General features: G+C 43.9%; 1 protein-coding gene and 1 pseudogene across 5 annotated transcripts in view; one reads left to right on the top strand and one right to left on the bottom strand.

Moving 5' to 3' along the window:
- Nucleotides 1-300: 300 nt before the first annotated feature.
- Nucleotides 301-22,170, bottom strand: part of LOC115690680 (uncharacterized) — a 36,876-nt gene continuing 15,006 nt past the window's right edge. Inside the window, exons 1-6 of one of the 5 annotated variants that reach the window (XM_056302503.1) lie at nt 7,901-8,171; nt 1,872-2,050; nt 1,699-1,779; nt 1,395-1,462; nt 929-977; nt 301-601 (exon numbers count right to left, since the gene is read on the bottom strand). In XM_056302503.1, coding sequence (XP_056158478.1) covers nt 542-601; nt 929-977; nt 1,395-1,462; nt 1,699-1,779; nt 1,872-1,922 — 309 coding nt within the window. In that variant the 5' untranslated portion in view covers nt 1,923-2,050; nt 7,901-8,171 and the 3' untranslated portion in view covers nt 301-541. Of the gene's footprint in view, nt 602-665; nt 978-1,394; nt 1,491-1,698; nt 1,780-1,871; nt 2,346-7,900; nt 8,172-22,170 lie in introns of those variants that run through there. The other 4 variants (XR_008814306.1, XM_056302495.1, XM_056302501.1 and 1 more) reach the window with 4 other exon arrangements.
- Nucleotides 10,767-21,518, top strand: LOC115690673 (uncharacterized; annotated as a pseudogene).

Genomic DNA, 22,170 nt, shown 5'->3' with positions numbered 1-22,170 from the left:
CTTTTAAGGTTAATGGGCTGGGTTTGGCCCAACATGGGCGGCCCATTTATTTACTAAAACCCATCAGTTGGCGAGAAAAACCTGCAATTGAATGATTCAGAAAATCTTCAATATAGCGTGAAACATCATTTCATTATTTAACAGATAAATTTATGAGCAGTTTTGCCATTTAAACATGTTGGATTGCCGGACAACTATAGTGTAGGCTTGAGAAGGGAAGAAATAGACCTTGGCAATAGTAATCTCATAAAACCCATGAATACCTTGAACAATAAATGGAAAATGTGTATGACATTTTTCCTTCCCTTATTCTCCTTCTCTTGTCCCTCTTCTTCCACAACCAAACTCAGTCTCACCGTGTCTTCTTCTTTCTTCTACGTGAACGAACGGAGTCCGAGAAAAAACAGCCCAAAAGCAAATAAGAATGACAAGAAGGGAGAGAAGCTTTTCATTTTTCAACACCCGTGGCCCTTGCACAATGGCGTTTAAAGCAACGTTGCTTTATCTCGAACGGTCATGTGGATATTTTGCGCATTTACTCTCACCGATTGACGTTGTTTGCACAACAAACTAATCCAAAGAGTAAGATGTTGGTACTTACCTGCAAAACATCAAAGACATGGAGATAAAATACAGCACAGTACATCACATCCAAGACAAAAATATAACAATCATTCAACATTTGGCAGCTGGATTATAATCTCGCAGAGCGATGATATCATATCAAACTAACAAAATTGTCCATAATAAAGTGACAAGAACTATCATTTGAAGTGCTGAACCGAGAGAACAACTAGTAAGTATAGAGTCAAAGAGTTAAGAAGCCGAATTCCAAAGGTTGAACTGTTTTATAACGATAGTCTTTCAGACCATAGCTCATGATAGTGAAAATATAAAGGTAAGGCATAGCAAGGGAAAGAAAACATACAAGTTCCCAGGCATCGATACCTCTTGGTGCCGTCTCTTGAAGGAGATTCCTGTCCACACCAGAATGCCACGAAAAGAAGAATAAGGTTACTTATAAACAATTTAGGTACGCCATAGTTAAAGAATTGCGGCTGGAACAGATCAATCCCCTCATTAGTAGTGGATAAACCAATGTCATGTGACAAGGTGAGTGATAAGCCACTGACCATGTTTGATTCACAAAGTGCATTAAGAAAAGCAGAGAGAGAGAGAGAGAGAGAGAGAGAGAGAGAGAGAGAGAGAGAGAGAGAGAGAGAGAGAGAGAGAGAGAGAGAGAGAGAGAGAGAGAGAGAGAGAGATTATACAGTGCATTAGTACAGTTGAATGCTAATCATATTAAAGATACCTCACATGCATAAAGGACATCACTGGAAAATATATAAGATGCAACAGATAGGGAAAGACAGTAGCTGAGACGTTTCACTAACCGAACCCCATAATGCACATCACGATGGTTGCAATGGCCTGAAACACCATAATCATCAAAAGTGATAACCTGAGAAGCCCATTTGATGAGTATCATCCTACGAGCAAGGTCACTCACTATGTTACTAGAGCAGCTAGAGTTCTCAATTTGACATAGTGGATAAAGATACTCAATGCATACACCACAAATGAAGAAATTTCATGACTGCTAGCATAAATTACCAAAGGCGAATATGGAAACAGGGGCGGAGAGCATCTGACTTCAGAAAGATTAATTAAAGTGCCTAATTTCAGTCAATATCTTACCGCATGAATGCCACGAGCAAGGGCTTCCTGTTCTATGATCTTGGATAATAAGTTACGATTCCATTTGTTGCCAAAACCATCCTGGTGATAATAGATAAAGTTAAAGATAACTCAAGCCGACATTTCTAATGACATGAAGATAGACAATAATAGACTTCACTATCAGATGGTACCTGCAAATCTGGATGGTCCACGACTTTAACTTGTTGGCGTGGCATCTTCATACAAGATTCCACATTAGACAATTCAAAATGTGGACAAAATGATGGACGAGTTCTGAAAATCACCCCGAGAGTCACACAAGCTTGGTAGAGCTCTTCTTTTCTCACATTTCCTTTGCCATCAGCATCACCTTAAAAGCAAATGAAGAAGCTAAGCAAGAGAAGCAAGTGCACAACAGATCAGAGAGTAAAGAATACAACTTTTCTAAGAAGATCCTTGACAGAAAGGCGACATGAGACGATGTGCTAGAAATTCCTTCCGCTCCCAAGTTATCACGTGATGAGATGACACAAAACGACATTACCGAAACAATTACCAAAACATTTGGAAGCCCGCAGAGTGATGCATGGAATTATATTCCGATAACTTCTTCTTTGCTAAGATCATACTAGTATTGCTCTCAGAAGCACATAAGCTTCAACTACAGCTCATGGTTTAGACCATTTCGGAACCTTTCCATTTTAATACTCAGACAACAGCGAGAGCATCTGTGCTGGTCCGGCACACCAGTATAATGTGTTAAAGGGTAGTTTAGTCTTTTCATTGTTAGTGAGCCCTAATACTCGCACTATATGTATTGATGTAATCCGTAATTATAAAATAGATTGAACTTTTTCCTTTTCACATGGTATCAAAGCGGGTTTTTAACCCTAGTTGAAGAAGCGACGACTCGCCGCCATCGACCCCTTGCCGGAATAGCTTGCCCGTCTCTTCCTCTCGTGCATCGCCTCTCGCGCGGGTCGCGCACCCTCTTTGCGCGAGTCCCGCCTCACGCTAGGTCGCATCAAAACCGTCGTACTTGATATGCACATCCAATGGTAAAGTTCTCTTTCTTGCATTAGAGTGTATTGTTTGTGTTAATTGTGATCCAAGGCCGTAGGAATTGACTTGGTAGTCAATGGGGAGAGAGAGCAGATTCTGAATTGAAGCTGATTTTGGAAATTGGAGAAGGAATCGAAGTTGCTTTTGGGAAAATAGGCAGATTTCGAATTCTCGAGGAAAATTCATGGGCGTTGTTGTCTTCTGCTATTCGTCGGGAATTCTCGAGGCAAATTCATTGGCATTGTTCCGTTCTGTTGGTGGAGTTCTGTTCAGTTGTTTTTAGATTAAATGGGAAACTTCGTGATTTTGGGAAAAGAGTCAGACAAGGGTTGTCACTAGACCCCGAAATACACGCACTAACCTTTAAATCTCTCTGGCCCTTCGAACATCGACATGCTATCAAGCTCTTTCTTTGTCCTGAGTGAATATGGTGCAGACGTGCAACAGTCGGCTAGGATCTCTTCCTGACATGCATCTGCGAATTTGATGGTCTGGTGTATTAGTGCCCCACTCATGCACAGCCACATATATATGATAGTGTTTTCAATTTTCCACTAAATTTTCGCATGGCTAGAAACCCTAAATCAAGTATGAGTATGGATACCGGTCTTACTAATCTGAAGTTGAGTTCTGTCAAGCTAGATGGGACCAATTACCCTTCTTGGTCTATGGCGGTTGAGACGTATTTGTTGGCTACCAAGCAGTTAAGTTATCTGACTTCACCTCCACCTTCGGATAAAGCAAAGCTGGATGATTGGCGCTCTGGCGATGCTGCCATTCGGACATTGTTGTGGAATACTATGGATTCCAAGATTAGTCCTCAGTTTATGCGGTGTACATCAGCCAAAGCCATTTGGGACAAGTGTGCTCTTATGTTTTCAGGAAGAGATAACATGACCCGTGTTTGTAATGTTTGGGAAGAGTTATTTGATCTACGTGCAGGAGATATGTCTATATCTGATTACTATTCTAGGTTTGCCACTCTTTGCGAGAGACTGGACACTTATTTGCCTGCTACCGATGACGTTAGAGAGTTGGCCAAGCGTCAGGAAGATATGAGAGTTATGTTATTTCTCCGAGGGCTTGGTCCTACTCATTCTTCTCTCCGACAGCAGGTTACTTCTCAGAGTACTCTTCCATCAGTTGATGAGGTCTTTTCTCGGGTCCTTCGATACATGCCTACTTCATCATCTGCACTCTATTCTGCACCAGTAGCAAATGCTATGGTTTCTCAGTTGTCTGGTGGTCGTGGAGGCCGAGGGCGTGGTCCTCGTGGTCATGGTAGATCTGGTTTTTCTCCTGGTCGTGGCCGAGATGGTGGTAGGAGTACTGGAAGTTCACGTTATTGCAACCATTGTCAACGAGCTGGCCATACTGAGAATTATTGCTACACTCTACATCCCGAACTTCGTCCACAGGCTGCTTATGCTGATGTAGGTGAGTCTCCAGTGCAGAAGGTTCCTGATCAGTCACGAGAACTGCCTAACACCATTATGTTGTCTCGTGCTAAGTATGAGTCCTTAGTACGTTCCCACCAGGTGGAGAATTCCTCAGCTCCTACTGCTACTTTGGCACAGACTTCTTCAGGTAGTTTGTCTTGTTTACTCTCTTCTGCGCCCACTTCATGGGTCGTAGCCTCAGGTGCTACAAATCATATGACCGGTAATTCTAACTTATTATCTGGTATCACCTCTATGTCACTTAGTTCTGTTACACTTGCCGATGGTTCACAATCCCACATTACTGGCCAAGGGAATGTAACCTTGGGTCCCTCTCTTTCTCTTTCATCTGTTTACCATTTACCAACTTTTCCATATAACTTGCTTTCCGTTAGTTCCCTTACCAAAGATTTGAATTGCTCTGTGACATTTACCTCCACTGGTTGTGTCTTTCAGGATCTGAGGACCGGACGGATGATTGGTGGAGGGCATGAGTCCAATGGGCTGTACTACCTAAACAAAGATCTTATTGCTGCTGCCGTCCAAAAGAGTACCACTATTCAGAAGAGTACCGCCTCTGACTTCTTTAAGATGCATTGTTGTATGGATCATCCACCGCCTGACATACTTCGTCATTTTTCTAATGTTTCATCGTTTAGGAGTCCTATCCAGTGTGATGCTTGTCAATTTGGCAAACATCATCGAGTATCTTTCCCTTCCCGTGTCCAGAGTCGTGTGTCAAGTTCTTTTGAGTTGGTCCATTATGATGTTTGGGGACCATGTCGTGTCAGTGATATATCTGGTTATAAGTATTTTGTTACTTTCGTAGATGATTATTCTCGTGTAACATCGTTATATTTAATAAAAGATCGAACTAAAGTTTTTTCTAGTTTTCGTATGTTTTACTTTGAAATTCTCAATCAGTATCATGTTTCTGTTAAATGTTTGCGCTCCGATAATGCCAAAGAATATATGGCTGTTTCCTCTGGTTTTCAACCATTTCTTACATCTCATGGAATTCTGCATCAGACCTCTTGTCCCTATACTCCCCAGCAGAATGGGGTGGTAGAACGAAAAAATCGCCATCTCTTGGATGTTGCTCGCTGTCTACTTTTTCATATGAACCTCCCAAAAATGTTCCGGGGGCATGCTATTCTTACATCATGCTATCTCATAAATCGTCTCCCATCCTCTGTTCTTCGTGGAGGGATACCTTTCTCTACTCTCCATCTTGTGAGTCCACTTTTTTCTTTACCGCTGCGTGTGTTTGGTTGTGTTTGCTTTGTGCATCATCTTGCTCCTGGTCATGATAAGCTCGATCCACGGGCTGACAAGTGTGTATTTCTTGGGTACTCTTGAACTCAGAAAGGGTACAAGTGTTATAATCCGGTTAGTCGGCGGTTGTATGTCTCGGCAGATGTAACCTTTTTCGAGGATCAATCATATTACTCTTCTTCTACTCAACCGGTGTCTCCTTATGAAGATACATTGTCCTCGGACATAGTCCCCCTACCACCTATCCCCTTGTCTAGCATACCTAGAACGTCGCCAGATTTTCAGTTTGCCGACAAAACTTATCAACGGCGTCGTACTGTTCAACGTGAGGTAGCACAGTCATCGCCTACATTGGATATGCATGATTCTCCACCAATTTATGCCTCGGCCTCTGATCCACCAGTTTCTTCTGAGCCTAATCCTACTACTGATATTCCTATTGCATTGCGCAAAGGTACGCGTTCTTGTGTTGGTCAACCTAATTCCCGGTTTGCCCCCTATACTGGTTTGTCTTGTCATACACATACTCGTCACCCTCTTTCTCAGGTTTTATCCTACGATTATCTTTCTCCTACATATTCCTCTTTTGTTACTTCTTTATCTGAAGTGTCTGTGCCAAGTACTGTTGCAGAGGCTCTTGCTCATCCAGGTTGGCGGCGGGCTATGGAGGATGAAATGCAAGCGCTACAGCATAATGGGACATGGCATCTTACACCGTTACCTGCTGGCAAACAGGTTGTAGGGTGTCGTTGGATTTTCACAGTGAAGTTTCAACCGGATGGTTCTATTGAGCGTCTGAAGGCACGTTTGGTTGCCAAAGGTTACACTCAGACTTATGGAATTGATTATGATGACACGTTTTCTCCTGTTGCAAAGATACCTTCTGTTCGTGTTTCATTTCTCTTGCTGTCCGATATGGCTGGACTCTCCATCAGCTTGATGTCAAGAATGCCTTTCTTCATGGCGACTTGGCAGAGGAGGTATATATGGAGCAACCTCCAGGGTTTGTTGCTCAGGGGGAGTCTACTAGTGTTTGTCGCCTACGCAAGGCATTATATGGGTTGAAACAGTCTCCTCGTGCTTGGTTTGGTCGTTTCAGTGATGCAGTTATTCGGTTTGGTTTGCGGCGTTGCACTGTGGATCATTCTGTGTTTAGTTCCACTTCTTCTGCGGTGTGTGTTCTCCTAGTTGTGTATGTGGACGATATTATCATCACCGGTAGTGATTCTCTAGGCATACAAAAGTTGAAATAGTTTTTACAGGCAGAGTTCAATACAAAAGATATGGGTTGTCTACGGTATTTCTTGGGCATTGAGGTAGCCTACTCACGTGATGGTATCTCATTATCACAGCGAAAATATGTTCTGGATATCCTCAGTGAGGTTGGTTTTCTGGGAGCTAAGCCTGTCGATACTCCAATGGATCCTAATGTGAAACTTGATGCAGAACACGGGGACCTTCTTCATGACCCCAGTAGGTATCGAAGGTTAGTGGGTAAGCTCAACTATTTAACTGTCACTCGACCAGATATTTCTTTTGCCGTTAGCGTGATTAATCAATTTATGAGTGCTCCTCGTACTACACATTGGGAGGCAGTACTACGTGTTGTTAAGTACTTAAAGGGAGCACCAGGTAAAGGGATCCTGTTCAAGAATCATGGACATCTTAGTGTTACTGGCTACTCTGATGCTGATTGGGCCGGATGTCCTACTGATAGGCGATCAACTTCTGGCTATTGTGTGTTCTTGGGAGGCAATCTTGTGAGTTGGAAAAGTAAGAAGCAACAGGTAGTGTCTCGATCAAGTGCAGAGGCAGAATATCGGGCCATGGCTCATGTAACTAGTGAGTTGCTTTGGTTGAGGATGTTGTTATCCGAACTTCGCATGCCATCTTCAACTTCCTCAATTCTGTGTTGTGATAATCAATCTGCTATGCATATCGCTTCAAATCCAGTTTTTCATGAGCGCACGAAGCACATCGAAGTGGATTGCCATTTTGTGCGATAAAAGATTCAGAACAAGGACATAACACTTCAATACACACAGACTGAAGACCAACTTGCTGATCTTTTCACTAAGTCATTGCGGGGTAGTAGAGTGACCACTTTATGTAACAAGTTGGGGCTCTTTGATATTTATGCCTCAACTTGAGGGGGAGTGTTAAAGGGTAGTTTAGTCTTTTCATTGTTAGTGAGCCCTAATACTCGCACTATATATATTGATGTAATCCGTAATTATAAAATAGATTGAACTTTTTCCTTTTCACATAATGCAAGAAATCAATTAAGAAGAATCCTCATGAGATGAACACGAAGAGAATATCACATTACCAACTGACGAGCATAAAATACGAAGGTAATGTCCCCTTGAAGTGAGGTAACTTATAGATGGCGAGAATGACCCAGAAAATCTTCAATACAGTGTGAAAAATCAAGGCATCGGTACCTGACAGCGACTAAGGAAGCGGATGACACTATCTTCGACTTTCGCATCAAACAGATTCACCCAGCAAAAAGCAAGAGAATGTATGATCCGGTAACAGAGCCACGGGGCGACTGCAAAGGATTCCATTAACATTAAGAAGTAATCCAGCTCAGAGCTAGCAAATTGGCATCGAAATTAGTAAACCCAACAAGAGCTAAACACAAGCACATCCCACTCAACAAGAAAGGGGCTCCTTCGTTTCGTTCCAGGACTTCTGGCAAAGCCGAAGCAGAAGGAGCCACTCCGACGAGACAGCAATCACGACAGAAAAAATGCCCAAAAATTCGAAACACGAGGGGCCGACCCTCCCAATCAAACTACCAAGTTTTACCAGCTCCAACAACTCCGGATCCTCAGACACCACAGGCGAAGTGGGACGCACAAAAAACAACACCCCTCTCTCTCTCTTTCTCTTTCCTCTCTCACCTTCTCCTTCCTTCCTCGAACTCCTCCCTCCCGAAGCCATGCGACGGTGTTCCCATCCCAACTGCGGGATGGTCTTCACCGTGAATGGGCTTGCCGATCATAAAAAGGACCGTCCACCGCAAGAGCAAGGAGAAATCTGGCCATCGCGGCTCTGCCTTCCGATCTAAGGCGGAGCTTGAGGCATCGCTCGGTCCTTGGACACCGCAGGAGGCGAAGTGGGACGGACGGTGGCCGTCGACGGAGCATGCGAGTCAACGGAGGCCGTGGGTCAGGTCAAGCACTCGACTCGACGTGCCGATCCCCGGTGGAGAATCTCCTCCTCCTCTACCCCTCTCTCTCTCTCCCTCTCTCTGCGCTCACGCCCGGGGATTATAAAAACCCATTTCTCTTTTCTTTTTCTTTTTTCTCCATTTTCGCTTTTCGAAATCCCGCCACTTTCCCTCCTCCTCCTCCTCCCCCACGCCTCGGACTATAAATACCACGACGCGCAAAAACAAACACCCTCCCTCCCTCTCTCTCTCTCTCTCTCTCTCTCTCTCTCTCTCTCTCTCTCTCTCTCTCTCCTTTCTCCTCATCCCTTCCACCCTCTCCTTCCTTCCTCCTACTCCTCCCTCCCGAAGGAAGCCATGCAGCGGTGTCACCATCCTAACTGTGGGAAGCTCTTCACCGTGAATGGGCTTGTCGTTCATAACAAGGATGTCCACCGCAGGAGCAGCGAGAAGTGCCGCCTCTGCGGCTCCGCCTTCGACCGGAAGGCGGAGCTCGAGGAGCACAGCTCCCTCCACGGCCGGAACTGCAAAGGAACCGCCAAAACCAGAACATTGACGATCAACGAAGCTGCAGCGGCGGAGGCGACCGCGGAGGAAGCCGCAGCGGCGCAGCAGCCGCACGAGTAGCTGCATGAGGCCGCCACCGCCTTGAGTATGTTTTCCTCTTTTCTCTCTGTTTGTGCGGCTGTGGCGGCGACCACGGCGGCGGACATACGTCCGATTTTCTCTTCAGCTTACATGATGTTGTTTTTCCGTTCCTGTTCCGATTGTGTGTGTGAATAAGGGTGGATGTGACTGCGGAAGCCACGGCAGCGAAGCAGCAGCGACCTTGAGGATCTATTTCCTCTTTTCTCTCTGTTTGTGCTGCGGCGGCAGAAACCACGGCAGCGGACATATGTCCGATTTTCTTCGTTGTCTTTCTGTTCCTTTTCCGAAATAAGGATAGCCGGCGATTCTAGGTTGTCGTTTCTTTTCATGTCTTTTCCTACGGTCGGTGTATCTTCGAATCCTTGGGACACTCCGTTCTTCTCAAAGCCAGACTTGGCAAGTGCACTCTTCAAGAAAGCGCCTGAGATAGAAGCAGATCATGAACATGTGGCTTTGCATCTGAATGTTGAATAGCTTGCTTGACCAATACTTAGCTCACCAGTTTTTCTTCTCCAACCTGCCACTGACAATAGAAGTGGCATCATTGTACCTAGGGGTGATCGGTTCCAGGGTGGGTAGGGTCCAGACCTGGAACCTGGAACCTACCCTGTTACAATCGGTTCCCAGTTTTTGGAATCTGGAACCTACCCTGTTTTCCCTAGACCCTGTTTTGGAACCTACCCTGTTTTTCCGGTCCGATTCCAGGGTCTACTCGATAACCTGTTTTTTTTTTTCTCTGGTTTCAGAAATTTGGAGCAAAATAAACAATCCACAAGCACCTTCTTCCTAAACACCAAAATCCCAACCCATCCCCTCGGAAACTTCTCGAAGTAAAAGAGCGGCTTTGATGAAGGACACGATAGGCAGTGACAACAGATCTAAAGATCCATGTTGTCCCTCTCCAATCCTGCAAATCATCCTCACCAGCCAGGCTATTCAAACACAAGGCTTGGTTAATCAAAGAAGGGGCCTGGTCTAAGGTCATCTCAACTACTTTTTTGGCAAAGGGGAAGATGGGAACATCAGCCACCGTTGCCGATTCACTTCGAGAACAGAACCAGAGCACAAGATTTCAAGCGGCGGCAAATAATCCAAGGTCTGGGGTCACTGAAACTCGAACTTAGGCAATGGGAGAGTATCGAAATACAATATGCGATATGCACATAACATTCTATTCCTTTCCCTTTTTGAGCTCTTTCATGACACTTCCTCGTCACAAGCGATTCGATCGTTCTCGTCTCTTTTCCACATCAATTCGCCCTCACACAGAAATCGCGCGCTCTAAAAACAACAGTAGTAGTGGGAGCGGGATCGGGGGGGGGGGGGGGGGACCGTGAGCTGACCTTCGCGGCGGCGTAAGGGTTGGACGAGCTGGGTTACGGCGACTGAGATGGCGAGCAGCCGCAGCGACGAGCGGCGATGAGGGGCGACAAGCTGGGTTCCGGCAACGAGCGGCATTACGGCGACTCAGGCAGCGAGTAGCTATGGCGACGAGTTGGGTTGCGGCGAGCAGCCGCGGCGACGAGATGCTACGAGCTGGGTTGAGGCGAGCAGCTGCGACGACGAGCTGGGTTGCAGCGACGAGAGGCGATGAGCAGCCGCGGTGATGAGAGGCGAGCAGTCGCAGCGACGAGTTCTCGCGAGCAGACTGAGAAGGGCCAGAAGAAAGGGGACTCGCAAACTGGAAGAGGAGGGAGCGATTGAGAGTAACAAATGCTAGGGTTTTTTTACAGTAACTTACAACCGGTTCTAAAACCGGTCCGGGTGGGTTTTGACTTAGACCCGGGAACCGGACCGGTTCCAACCGGTTCCGAAAAAATAGAACCGTTTCCCGGACCGGTTCAAACAGGAACTGGTTCCCGGACTTGTTTTTCGGGTGGGCCGGTTCGGCTCCCGGGTAAACCCGGTCCGGTTGCACACCCCTAAATTTGTACCTATCATCCCAAGTACTTGGCATTTGTCTCTCCTCTTCGAAGACTGTTTCGTTTCAGATTATCAATAGAAAAAGGAACTCTATGAGGTACATTTACATAGACTCCAGAAGCTAAGCGTTGGTGGTTGAGGTAGCTATTTCATTGAAGAAGATGCTGATGGAACGAAAAGCAGCGAGAATGAACCTCGGATGTCGCTAGCATCCAGCCATCCATTGTGTATCCCTCCTCTACTTGAGCACGTTACAATTGCATCACTGAAATAAATAAAGAATAAAACCTCAATTATAAATAACAACAATAATAATGACAACCGTAAATGAAACCCGATTATAAATAAATAAAAGTGCAGATACCAGTGAAATTTAGTTGATCGAATCAACTGAGCCAACGAAATTGACAAAAATCAACGACATTCTGATCCATTCGCCCTCGGTTTTGGTGGGGTGGAAGTATAATCTCGGTGCAGCCAATGAAATTCACGGACAGACGAACCCAAACAGGTTCCTCTATTTTTCTAACTCTGTCATCATCACCACCCCTATTGGCAGAGTGATTAGCTTTGAGCTCCGACTGATATCGGCCTTGCATTCCCAGATTTCTCGACAAAAACAATAATCAACTAAGGCACTGAAAGGACATGCAAGAGACTAGTGTCACGGGTCGATCGATCTAGCGTTCCCACACCCGTGCGGCCTTAGGAATTTCTCCCCAAGTAAGCCTTCCCACACTCACACTCACAAGAACTTTAGAGAGAGAAATTCTAGAGAGAGAAGCTCTGAACTTTGTATTGCTTCTTGGAAATGAGAGACGATAAAATGAGGGGGAGGAGACCCCATTATATACAAGTATCGGGCTGACCGTATCCGTAGATCTCTCCCCGATCTCAACGGTCGAGATCGTACTCCCCCAACTACCCCACCTACCGCATTTATTACGAAAGGGTACAATTACCGTATCGCCCGCTCCTAGGAGTATTCTAGAAGACATCAAGAAAACCCTAGTACTAGAACACTCGGGGCCCGCCTTCTAGTCCAAGGATCGGTCACGGTCCATCGTCTAGGAAACCTCAGGAATGATCCAATTCTTCGGGCCGTGACACTAGCATGCATGATTTCATGTGGCATGTAATCTAGTTGAGGTTGGTGGAAGCACCTCCATCTGCATGCATGCATGCATATATGCACGAGAAACACACGTGGATGCAACAGTAGGTCCGAATATACACACCAATGAAAAATATCATCATGTAATAATATAAGGAAATCGAAGGTCCACCGCCGCATCAGTCGGTCCGGTAATCGCAAAGAAAAATCAGCCTACTATAGCGAAAATGACGATCCATCACGACAACAGTCCTGAACGTAGTCGCAGAGAGAAAAATAGACAAGGCACGAAAAGGAGAAAAAACCGATATGTGGTGGCCGCTGAGAAATGGCTAAGGGAAAACATATCTAATACCAAGCTCCACGGACCCGCTACTCAAGCGGCGGCGGCTCCATCCGCTACGGCTCCATGAGCTCCGACCGCTGCGACTCCATCAGCTCCGGCTGCTGCCGCTCCGTCAGCTCCGACCGCTGCACCAGTTCTGACAAGTGCTTCTTCAGTGCCGGTGCGCCGGTCGGACCGCTTGAAATGGAAATTCACTGCCGATGCGAAGATGGAGAAAGGTATCGCTGCGTGAAAAAAAGGCCTAATTGTCGTGATACATCGATGCGAAATGGGTTTTTGGGTCGAAGTTTACTCGGTATTCGGAGGTGGAGAGGCATATGCTTTTTGAATAGTTCATCCGACAGGATAATTGATATGGTGTGATCTGCTATGTGAGGCAAAATCAGGTGAAATTGGCCATCTGCGTTGGTTCCGATCGGTTGAGACGTGTAGCTGCCGAGTCGGTGCCGAAACAACCCGCGGCATCGGATTCTGCAAACCGCTCATCTGAATCGTCACTCGACGGTATCGCTCGTGGCCTCTTATCTCTTTTCGCTCTCTCGTTTGGCCGACATTTGGGTATATGATAGCTTATTCAAGTAACGAATTAACCATGTGCTTTAGCAAGTGTATCTTGCCTCACCGAATGAGACTCTTCAGAGCAAATCCATTCATTGTATCTATGCTGAAGCTCAGCTCTTTCCATGTGGGTTAATGGAAAAGCAGGGAGTGATCATGAAGAAGGTGGAGAACTTTGGTCTACTGGACGTTAAAGCATCAGGCCTGCCAATAAACCGCTGCCGAAACTACGGGGCTCTCTCAGAGTATCGTCTTTCAGCTGGTGCTTCTTCCAGACGTTGCAATAGCAAGGGCAGGGGCAGCAGCATCTATGATCCCGTTTTTGGAATTTCATGCCATTTCTGCAGGTGCTTCGTGCTTTCAGGCATTCGCGTTCTTCCCACGAATCTCATTTTGAGTAGAGGATAAATGGGCAGGAGGCCAATGTCCTTGGCACAGTGGAGTTCATACTTCACCTTGTCTTAGTAGTCGTCTTATATTGTTAAATCGCTGAAAGGCCAGTTTTAGTAATCACATGGAATTGTTGATGCTGGAACTTAGTCAAGCTTTGATTAAGTACATGAGAAGTTACTAAGAAGAAGGTTCATTAGTTTTCTTATTTCTGACTTTGGAGCTGGATCATCGATAGCCTTGGCTCGAAGAAGTAGAAGAACCAAGAGTTGGAGCCAAAAGTAGTTGCAATTCGAAATCCAGTACTCAATGACAAAAAAATTTTGCTCTTCATCATCTTTCTGCAAGATACAGCAAGGGTCGGCTTTTATTTATCTGGTTTTGTTATCTTAATTGAAAAGTAATGCTGGAACAATTAATCTGTATCATCAGCTATTTTCCATTTGACAGCGATTGATAAACCATTTTGTGGCTTCACTAATCCATCTCAGATGCTTCTGAAAAAATTCATGGGTGGTGGTTGTCATTATTTCCTTTTCTCTTTTTGGCATGTTCTCTACATTTTTTCCATGCTTATAGAGAATGTACCACGAAGTTGCTCTTGTAAATAGTGTAATGTAACAGCGAAGCCATTATTCTATAATTGAGTGAAGTAATAGCTGCTAACAGGAGCCGCAAAAAGTGCAGGCAAAAGAAATTGTGCGGTGAAGAAGATTGCAAACGATGCGGTAATCTTGATATGGACGAACCATGTATAGGTCAGTTAGGACCTTGACGCATTCTCAAAAGCCAAGGATTCCCATGGTTTGTAAGGTTTTCCATGTCTCGTGCAGGAAAGACGGATTGTTCAGTTTTCCATTCTGCCATCGGTGTTCTCTGCCGTGCTTGTCTCAAGGTTAGATATGGCGAGGGTAAGATGCTCTCCTATGGAAAGTCGATGGAAAAGAATCTGTAAAATCATGGCTATTAGCTTTTGTGTCTGAAAGGAACAATGTGCGAATAGATCCATGTTTTGTTACTGCGATTATAAGAGATATATTGGTTTCTTTTTGTTGGCTCTTCCAAAAACTGGCAATTTCATGCACTGAGCTTTCCAACTGCTGCCAAGCATGCAAATCTTTTGCTAAATTCTCCCTATGTTGCAGAGATGGAGGAAGTAAGAGAAAACAAAGATTGGATGTGCCCTCACTGCGTTGAAGCAACTGGATCAAACCCATACTGGATATGTAATAGGTAAACTTTTATCGGTCATTCACTCGACAGTTTGGAATCTCTCGCCTACGAAATTTTGGGTTCTGCACATCTGTTACTTTCATTATGATTGACACTAAGTTCATCATCGCCTTCATGTTTCGGAAGTTCAATATGCTTGAAGAAGCGAAACAGGGCACCGACAGGAATTGCGGTATACAGAGGTACGGACAGCTGCTCTCCTGCTCATCGACGATCCTTTTTTGTGCTCTGTTAAGTCAGCCCTTATCTCTGAGTTCTCATGACGGAATTACCTTTCGCGATTGAAGCTCGGGAAATGGGATACAAGTCCGTGGCGCATCTTCTAATGGATGAGCTCCAACGAGCCGCAAAGCGCAGGCGGTGATGGCGGGGGGCGGGCATCGCCAAAGCAATGGATTCCGAGGTCGAAATGCGGAGAAAGACCAGCAGCATGAGGAGCCCGGCTACAACATCTCGGCAACGGCATTGTGTTTTGGATCACATGCTAGACTTTCGACGAAAACAACTGCAGTTCTGCTAAGTGTGTCTTGCAGATTTCTTTTTCGTCCAAGTTAAGACAGCCGTTAGCACTGTTGTAAAACCACAGCTTCATTAAACCGTTGGGCATTTTCACCTTGATTTTGATTATTTTTTGGACACTATCTTCTCAGTCCCTTTCTCAATGCTCAAGTGAAATTTTGACGAAAGCCTATTATTATCAGCTCGAAGAAGACTGTCAATTTGTTGGCAATTCAATTTTTCTACGAAATCTTTTTTCGATTTGTGGGAAAATGGGGAAAGGGGGAATGCTTCTTTGTTCGCGCAATCGAATATCTTCTATAATTTCTCAAAGGAAAAAGAATATGGCTCGAAATCAAAATCGGGATTGTTCAACTCAAAAGCCAACTTCTTTTTTTTTTTTATATAACCTCTTCGGAAATCGATCTTTCGGAATTGATGATTGTCGAATCGCAAATCAATAAATTATAAATGCCTAACGAAATTTCAGCTTTCCACAAAAAAAAAAATCGATGATAATTTGCAATAACAATTGACAAGTTTTTTCCATGGTCAAACCGCAATCTACTTCTCCGCAGCCGCCATCGTTCAGCTGTCCAGTCGCAGTGGCCCAATACTTCCGCGACACGCATACTAAGACAGGAGCCTGCCGCTTCATCAGCAGACACGTAGGTCCGTCAAATCACGGCTTACCATGGGCACGACTCCAGCCTATCACACCCTCCTCCGTCAAAATCAGTAAAGCTTGGAAATAAAAAAAAATGAAACCTGAGAAATAAGTCTTTTTATTCGACCGCTCCGGTTCAACCTGAACCGGCTAGACCGAACATAATATAGTATTCCGTGGCCTTACCTCGGTTTCTCTGAAAGGAGAACCACAGGTTATTTCTCGCACGTAACTAAAAATTTCCTTAAAAAACTGATTGTGTCTAAAACAGGCGAACCGATCGATAAAATTTCATAGCATGAAAATTATTGAGTCTCTTCTTCTTCTTCTTCTTCTTCTTCTTTTTTTAAAATGTGTCAACCTATTCGATAAAAGATTAAATCGATTTTCTTATAAATCCAAAAGCATATTATTCCGTAAAAAACTTAAACTCAAACAAACGTTTTTTTTCAACTATTTTCTCACTTTTACTCAAACCTTCACTATACATATCCATGTGTTTGCAATTTTCACCACTTCATGATACCAAAATCCGACAAAAATCACACTATTAGATTTTCTCTTTTGGCTTGACGATATCTTTCTCGCTTGTCTATTTTAGCATTGTATATCTGGGAAGATACTTGTTATCTGATAAGCATAATTCAAACCAGCACTCTGTTTCCTTTTTTATTTTTATTTTTTAAATAGAGAATTTGGATTCCTATTTGGTACGAGTCTATCTTTTTATGAGTAGGCAAATATATATATTCTCTCCCCTTTGTGGAAACATCCATCATACAAGCCTCCTCTCTCTCTGCTTTCTCTCAATACGTGAATCAACAATGGCGGAGAATTGGGCCGACCTTCCCCAAGAGCTGCTACAACTGTGCTCGAGACAACTCCTTCTAAAGGACCGGCTCGCATTCCGATCCGTGTGCTCGACGTGGCGTGCCGCCGCATTCGAAGAGAGGTTCGATATACCATGGTGGATGCTCGAGGACGATAGGTGCACCGAGACCAAGTGGGCTGAGTTCTACAGCCCCTTCAGTTCGCAAATTCACAAAGTTGTATTGCCGGAAGTGAAGGGGAAGAGGTGCTTCTCTTCACGGGGTTGGATCTTGACCGTCGGCACAGACTCGGAAGTCCACATGCTGAATCCCCTGTCCCGTGCCTTGCGCTATCGCGACGACGACATCATTAAGCTCCCTAACGTGAACAAACTGTCAAGTTGGGAAGACGAAATAAGCAAACCGGAAGTCGACAAGTTCATCTTGTCTGCAAGCCCCGCTTCATCTCCAAACTATACAGTTATGGTCATCTATTGGCCCTCTGGACCATTAGCCTTTTGGAAACCAGGCAATGAGGAGTGGAAAACGTTGACTCCCCCGGCCCAGTATGATGATAACAAGTATAATGATGACCTGGAAGATGGTGACCTGTACGTGGATAAGGATGTTTTGGATGTCATATATTACCGCGGGCAATTTGTTGCAGTTAACTCCAGTGGCAGTATATTCACTTGTGATGTGGATGGACCAGATCCGACGGCGCAAGTTATACTGGAGATGCCTCTGGAATTTCGAGATCTCTGGAAGCATAGCGAGGATCAGTACTTGGTGGAGTCGGCCGGCCGTCTGTTGATGGTCTCACAATTATCACGACCAGAACGATATAGTAGTGTGATTACCGGATTCCGGGTTTTCGACGTTGATTTAGATACTAGAGAGTGGACGGAGCTTGAGAGCATGGGGAACGTGTCCCTCTTTGTGGGTTTTAACTCTTCCTTTTCAGTACGTGTTGATGACAACAAGCACGGTATCAAGCCAAACTGTGTTTACTTTACCGGCTTCGGGGGGATAGGAACATACTACATGGAAGATAAAAGAATTGAGTTTGATCAACAGGTTGATTATAATTCTTATCCGCCTCCATGGATCGAATCTCCACCTCTATGGATTGAACCAAGTTTTTGATGCAGCACTATGTCGATCGGATCAATAATTGTCCCTCATGTCCAAGTAGGATTGTTGCTAGACATTTAGAAGTATCTTTCTATTAGTAATTATTTGTGGTGAGATTTGCCTATTTTATGTTGCTATAGGGCTAGTTTTTTCAAACGGAAATTTATATATTTTGTTCATCTTTTTGTATAGTGTATGACAAGTGGAAAGTGTTGCTATATTAAAGTTACCAAAACATTTGGGAGCTCACGGTGTAAAGTAATGCATGAAATTCTATTTCGACAACTTCTTTTTCGCTGAGATCGTACTAGTATTGCTGTCAAAGGCACAGAAGCTCCAACCACAGCTCATGGTTTAGACCATTTCAGAACCTTTCCATTTTAGTACTTAGACAACAGTTTGAGCATCTGTGCTTGGTCCGGCACACCAGTATAATGCAAGAAATCAATTAAGAATCCTAATGAGAGAAACAAGAAGAAAACATCGCATTACCAACTGACAAGCACAAAATATGAAGGTAATGTCCCCTTGAAGTGAGGTAACTTATAGTTGGCGAGAAAAACCTGCAATTGAATGATTCAGAAAATCTTCAATACAGCGTGAAACATCATTTCATTATTCAACAGATAAATTTATGAGCATTTTTGCCGTTTAAACATGTTGGATTGCTGGACAACTATAGTGTAGTCTTGAGAAGGGAAGAAACAGACCTTGGCAATAGTAATCTCATAAAACCCATGAATACCTTGAACAATAAATGGAAAATGTGCATGACATTTTTCCTTCCCTTACTCTCCTTCTCTTGTCCCTCTTCTTCCACAACCAAACTCAGTCTCACCGTGTCTGATCTTCTTCTTCTTTCTTCTGCGTGAACGAACGGAGTCCGAGATAAAACCGCCCAAAAGCAAATAAGAATGACAAGAAGGGAGAGAAGCTTTTCATTTTTCAACACCCGTGGCCCATGCACAATGGCGTTTAAAGCAACGTTGCTTTATCTCGAACGGTCATGTGGATATTTTGAGCATTTACTCTCCCCGATTGACGTTGTTTACACAACAAACTAATCCAAAGAGTAAGATGTTGGTACTTACCAGCAAAACATCAAAGCATGGAGATAAAATACAGCACAGTACATCACATCCAAGACAAAAATGTAACAATCATTCAACATTTGGCAGCTGGATTATAATCTCGCAGAGCGATGATATCATATCAAACTAACAAAATTGTCCATGATAAAGTGACAAGAACTATCATTTGAAGTGCTAAACCGAGAGAACAACTAGTAAGTATAGAGTCAAAGAGTTAGGAAGCCGAATTCCAAAAGTTGAACTGTTTTATAACGATAGTCTTTCAGACCATAGCTCATGATAGTGAAAATATAAAGGTAAGGCATAGCAAGGGAAAGAAAACATACAAGTTCCCAGGCATCGATACCTCTTGGTGCCGTCTCTTGAAGGAGATTCCTGTCCACACCAGAACGCCACGAAAAGAAGAATAAGGTTGCTTATAAACAATTTAGGTACGCCATAGTTAAAGAATTGTGGCTGGAACAGATCAATCCCCTCATTAGCAGTGGATAAACCAATGTCATGTGACAAGGTGAGTGATAAGCTACTGACCATGTTTGATTCACAAAGTGCATTAAGAAAAGCAGAGAGAGAGAGAGAGAGAGAGAGAGAGAGAGAGAGAGAGAGAGAGAGAGAGAGAGAGAGAGAGAGAGAGAGAGAGAGAGAGAGAGAGAGAGAGAGAGAGATAATACAGTGCATTAGTACAGTTGAATGCTAATCATATTAAAGATACCTCACATGCATAAAGTACATCACTGGAAATTATATAAGATGCAACAGATAGGGAAAGACAGTAGCTGAGACGTTTCACTAACCGAACCCCATAATGCCCATCACGATGGTTGCAATGGCCTGAAACACCATAGTCATCAAAAGTGATAACGTGAGAAGCCCATTTGATGAGTATCATCCTACGAGCAAGGTCACTCACTATGTTACTAGAGCAAGCCCATTCTGCAAGATACAGCAAGGATTGGCTTTTATTTATCTGGTTTTGTTAATTTAATTGAAAAGTAATGCTGGAACAATTAATCTGTATCATCAGCTAATTTTCCATTTGATAGCGATTGATAAACCATTTTGTGGCTTCACTAATCCATCTCAGATGCTTCTGAAAAAATTCATGGGTGGTGGTTGTCATTATTTCCTTCTCTTTTGGCATGATGTGCACATTGTTTCCATGGTTATAGTGAATGTACCATGAAGTTCCTCTTGCAAATGGCGTAATTAAACAATGAAGCCATTATTCTATGATTGAGTGAAGAACTAGTTTCTAACAAAAGCTGCAAAAAGTGCAGGCAAAAGAAATTGTGCGGTGAAGAAGATTGCAAACGATGCGGTAATCTTGACATGGACGAACCATGTATAGGTCAGTTAGGACTTGACGCATTCTCAAAAGCCAAGAATTCCCATGGTTTGTAAGGTTTTCCATGTCTCGTGCAGGAAAGACGGATTGTTCAGTTTGCCATTCTGCCATCGGTGTTCTCTGCCGTGCTTGTCTCAAGGTTAGATATGGCGAGGGTAAGATGCTCTCCTATGGAAAGTCGATGGAAAAGAATCTGTAAAATCATGGCTATTAGCTTTTGTGTCTGAAAGGAACAATGTGTGAATAGATCCATGTTTTGTTACTGCGATTATAAGGGAGATATTGTGGTTTCTTTTTGTTGGCTCTGCCAAAAGCTGGCAATTTCATGCACCGAGCTTTCCAACTGCTGCCAAGCATGCAAATCTTTTGCTAAATTCTCCCTATGTTGCAGAGATGGAGGAAGTAAGAGAAAACAAAGATTGGATGTGCCCTCACTGCGTTGAAGCAACTGGATCAAACCCATACTGGATATGTAATAGGTAAACTTTTATCGGTCATTCACTCGACAGTTTGGAATCTCTCGCCTACGAAATTTTGGGTTCTGCACGTCTATTACTTTCATTATGATTGACACTAAGTTCATCATCGCCTTCATGTTTCGGAAGTTCAATATGCTTGAAGAAGCGAAACAGGACACCGACAGGAATTGCGGTATACAGAGGTACGGACAGCTGCTCTCCTGCTCATCGACGATCCTTTTTTGTGCTCTGTTAAGTCAGCCCTTATCTCTGAGTTCTCATGACGGAATTACCTTTCGCGATTGAAGCTCGGGAAATGGGATACAAGTCCGTGGCGCATCTTCTAATGGATGAGCTCCAACGAGTCGCAAAGTGCAGGCGGTGATGGCGGGGGGCGGGCATCGCCAAAGCAATGGATTCCGAGGTCGAAATGCGGAGAAAGACCAGCAGCATGAGGAGCCCGGCTACAACATCTCGGCAACGGCATTGTGTTTTGGATCACATGCTAGACTTTCGACGAAAACAACTGCAGTTCTGCTAAGTGTGTCTTGCAGATTTCTTTTTCGTCCAAGTTAAGACAGCCGTTAGCACTGTTGTAAAACCACAGCTTCATTAAACCGTTGGGCATTTTCACCTTGATTTTGATTATTTTTTGGACACTATCTTCTCAGTCCCTTTCTCAATGCTCAAGTGAAATTTTGACGAAAGCCTATTATTATCAGCTCGATGATGACTGTCAATTTGTTGGCAATTCAATTTTTCTACGAAATCTTTTTTCGATTTGTGGGAAAATGGGGAAAGGGGGAATGTTTCTTTGTTCGCGAAATCGAATATCTTCTATAATTTCTCAAAGGAAAAAGAATATGGCTCGAAATCAAAATCGGAATTGTCCAACTCAAAAGCCAACTTCTTTTTTTTTTATATATAACCTCTTCGGAAATCGACCTTTCGGAATTGATGATTGTCGAATCGCAAATCAATAAATTATAAATGCGTAACGAAATTTCAGCTTTCCACCAAAAAAAAATTGATGATAATTTGCAATAACAATTCACAAGTTTTTTCCATGGTCAAACCGCAATCTACTTCTCCGCAGCAGCCATCGTTCAGCTGTCCAGCCGCAATGGCCCAATACTTCCGCGACATGTGTACTAAGACAGGAGCCTGCCGCTTCATCAGCAGACACGTAGGTCCGTCAAATCACGGCTTACCATGGGCACGACTCTAGCCTATCACACCCTCCTCCGTCAAAATCAGTAAAGCTTGGAAATAAAAAAAAATGAAACCTGAGAAAACGTTTGTTTGAGTCTCTTCTTCTTCTT

Source organism: Syzygium oleosum, unplaced genomic scaffold, assembly GCF_021117445.2.
Source record: "Syzygium oleosum isolate NSW1041296 unplaced genomic scaffold, Sole_v2.1 Sole_v2.01, whole genome shotgun sequence".
Lineage (NCBI taxonomy): Eukaryota > Viridiplantae > Streptophyta > Magnoliopsida > Myrtales > Myrtaceae > Syzygium > Syzygium oleosum.
This window is presented reverse-complemented; position numbering and strand designations above follow the sequence as displayed.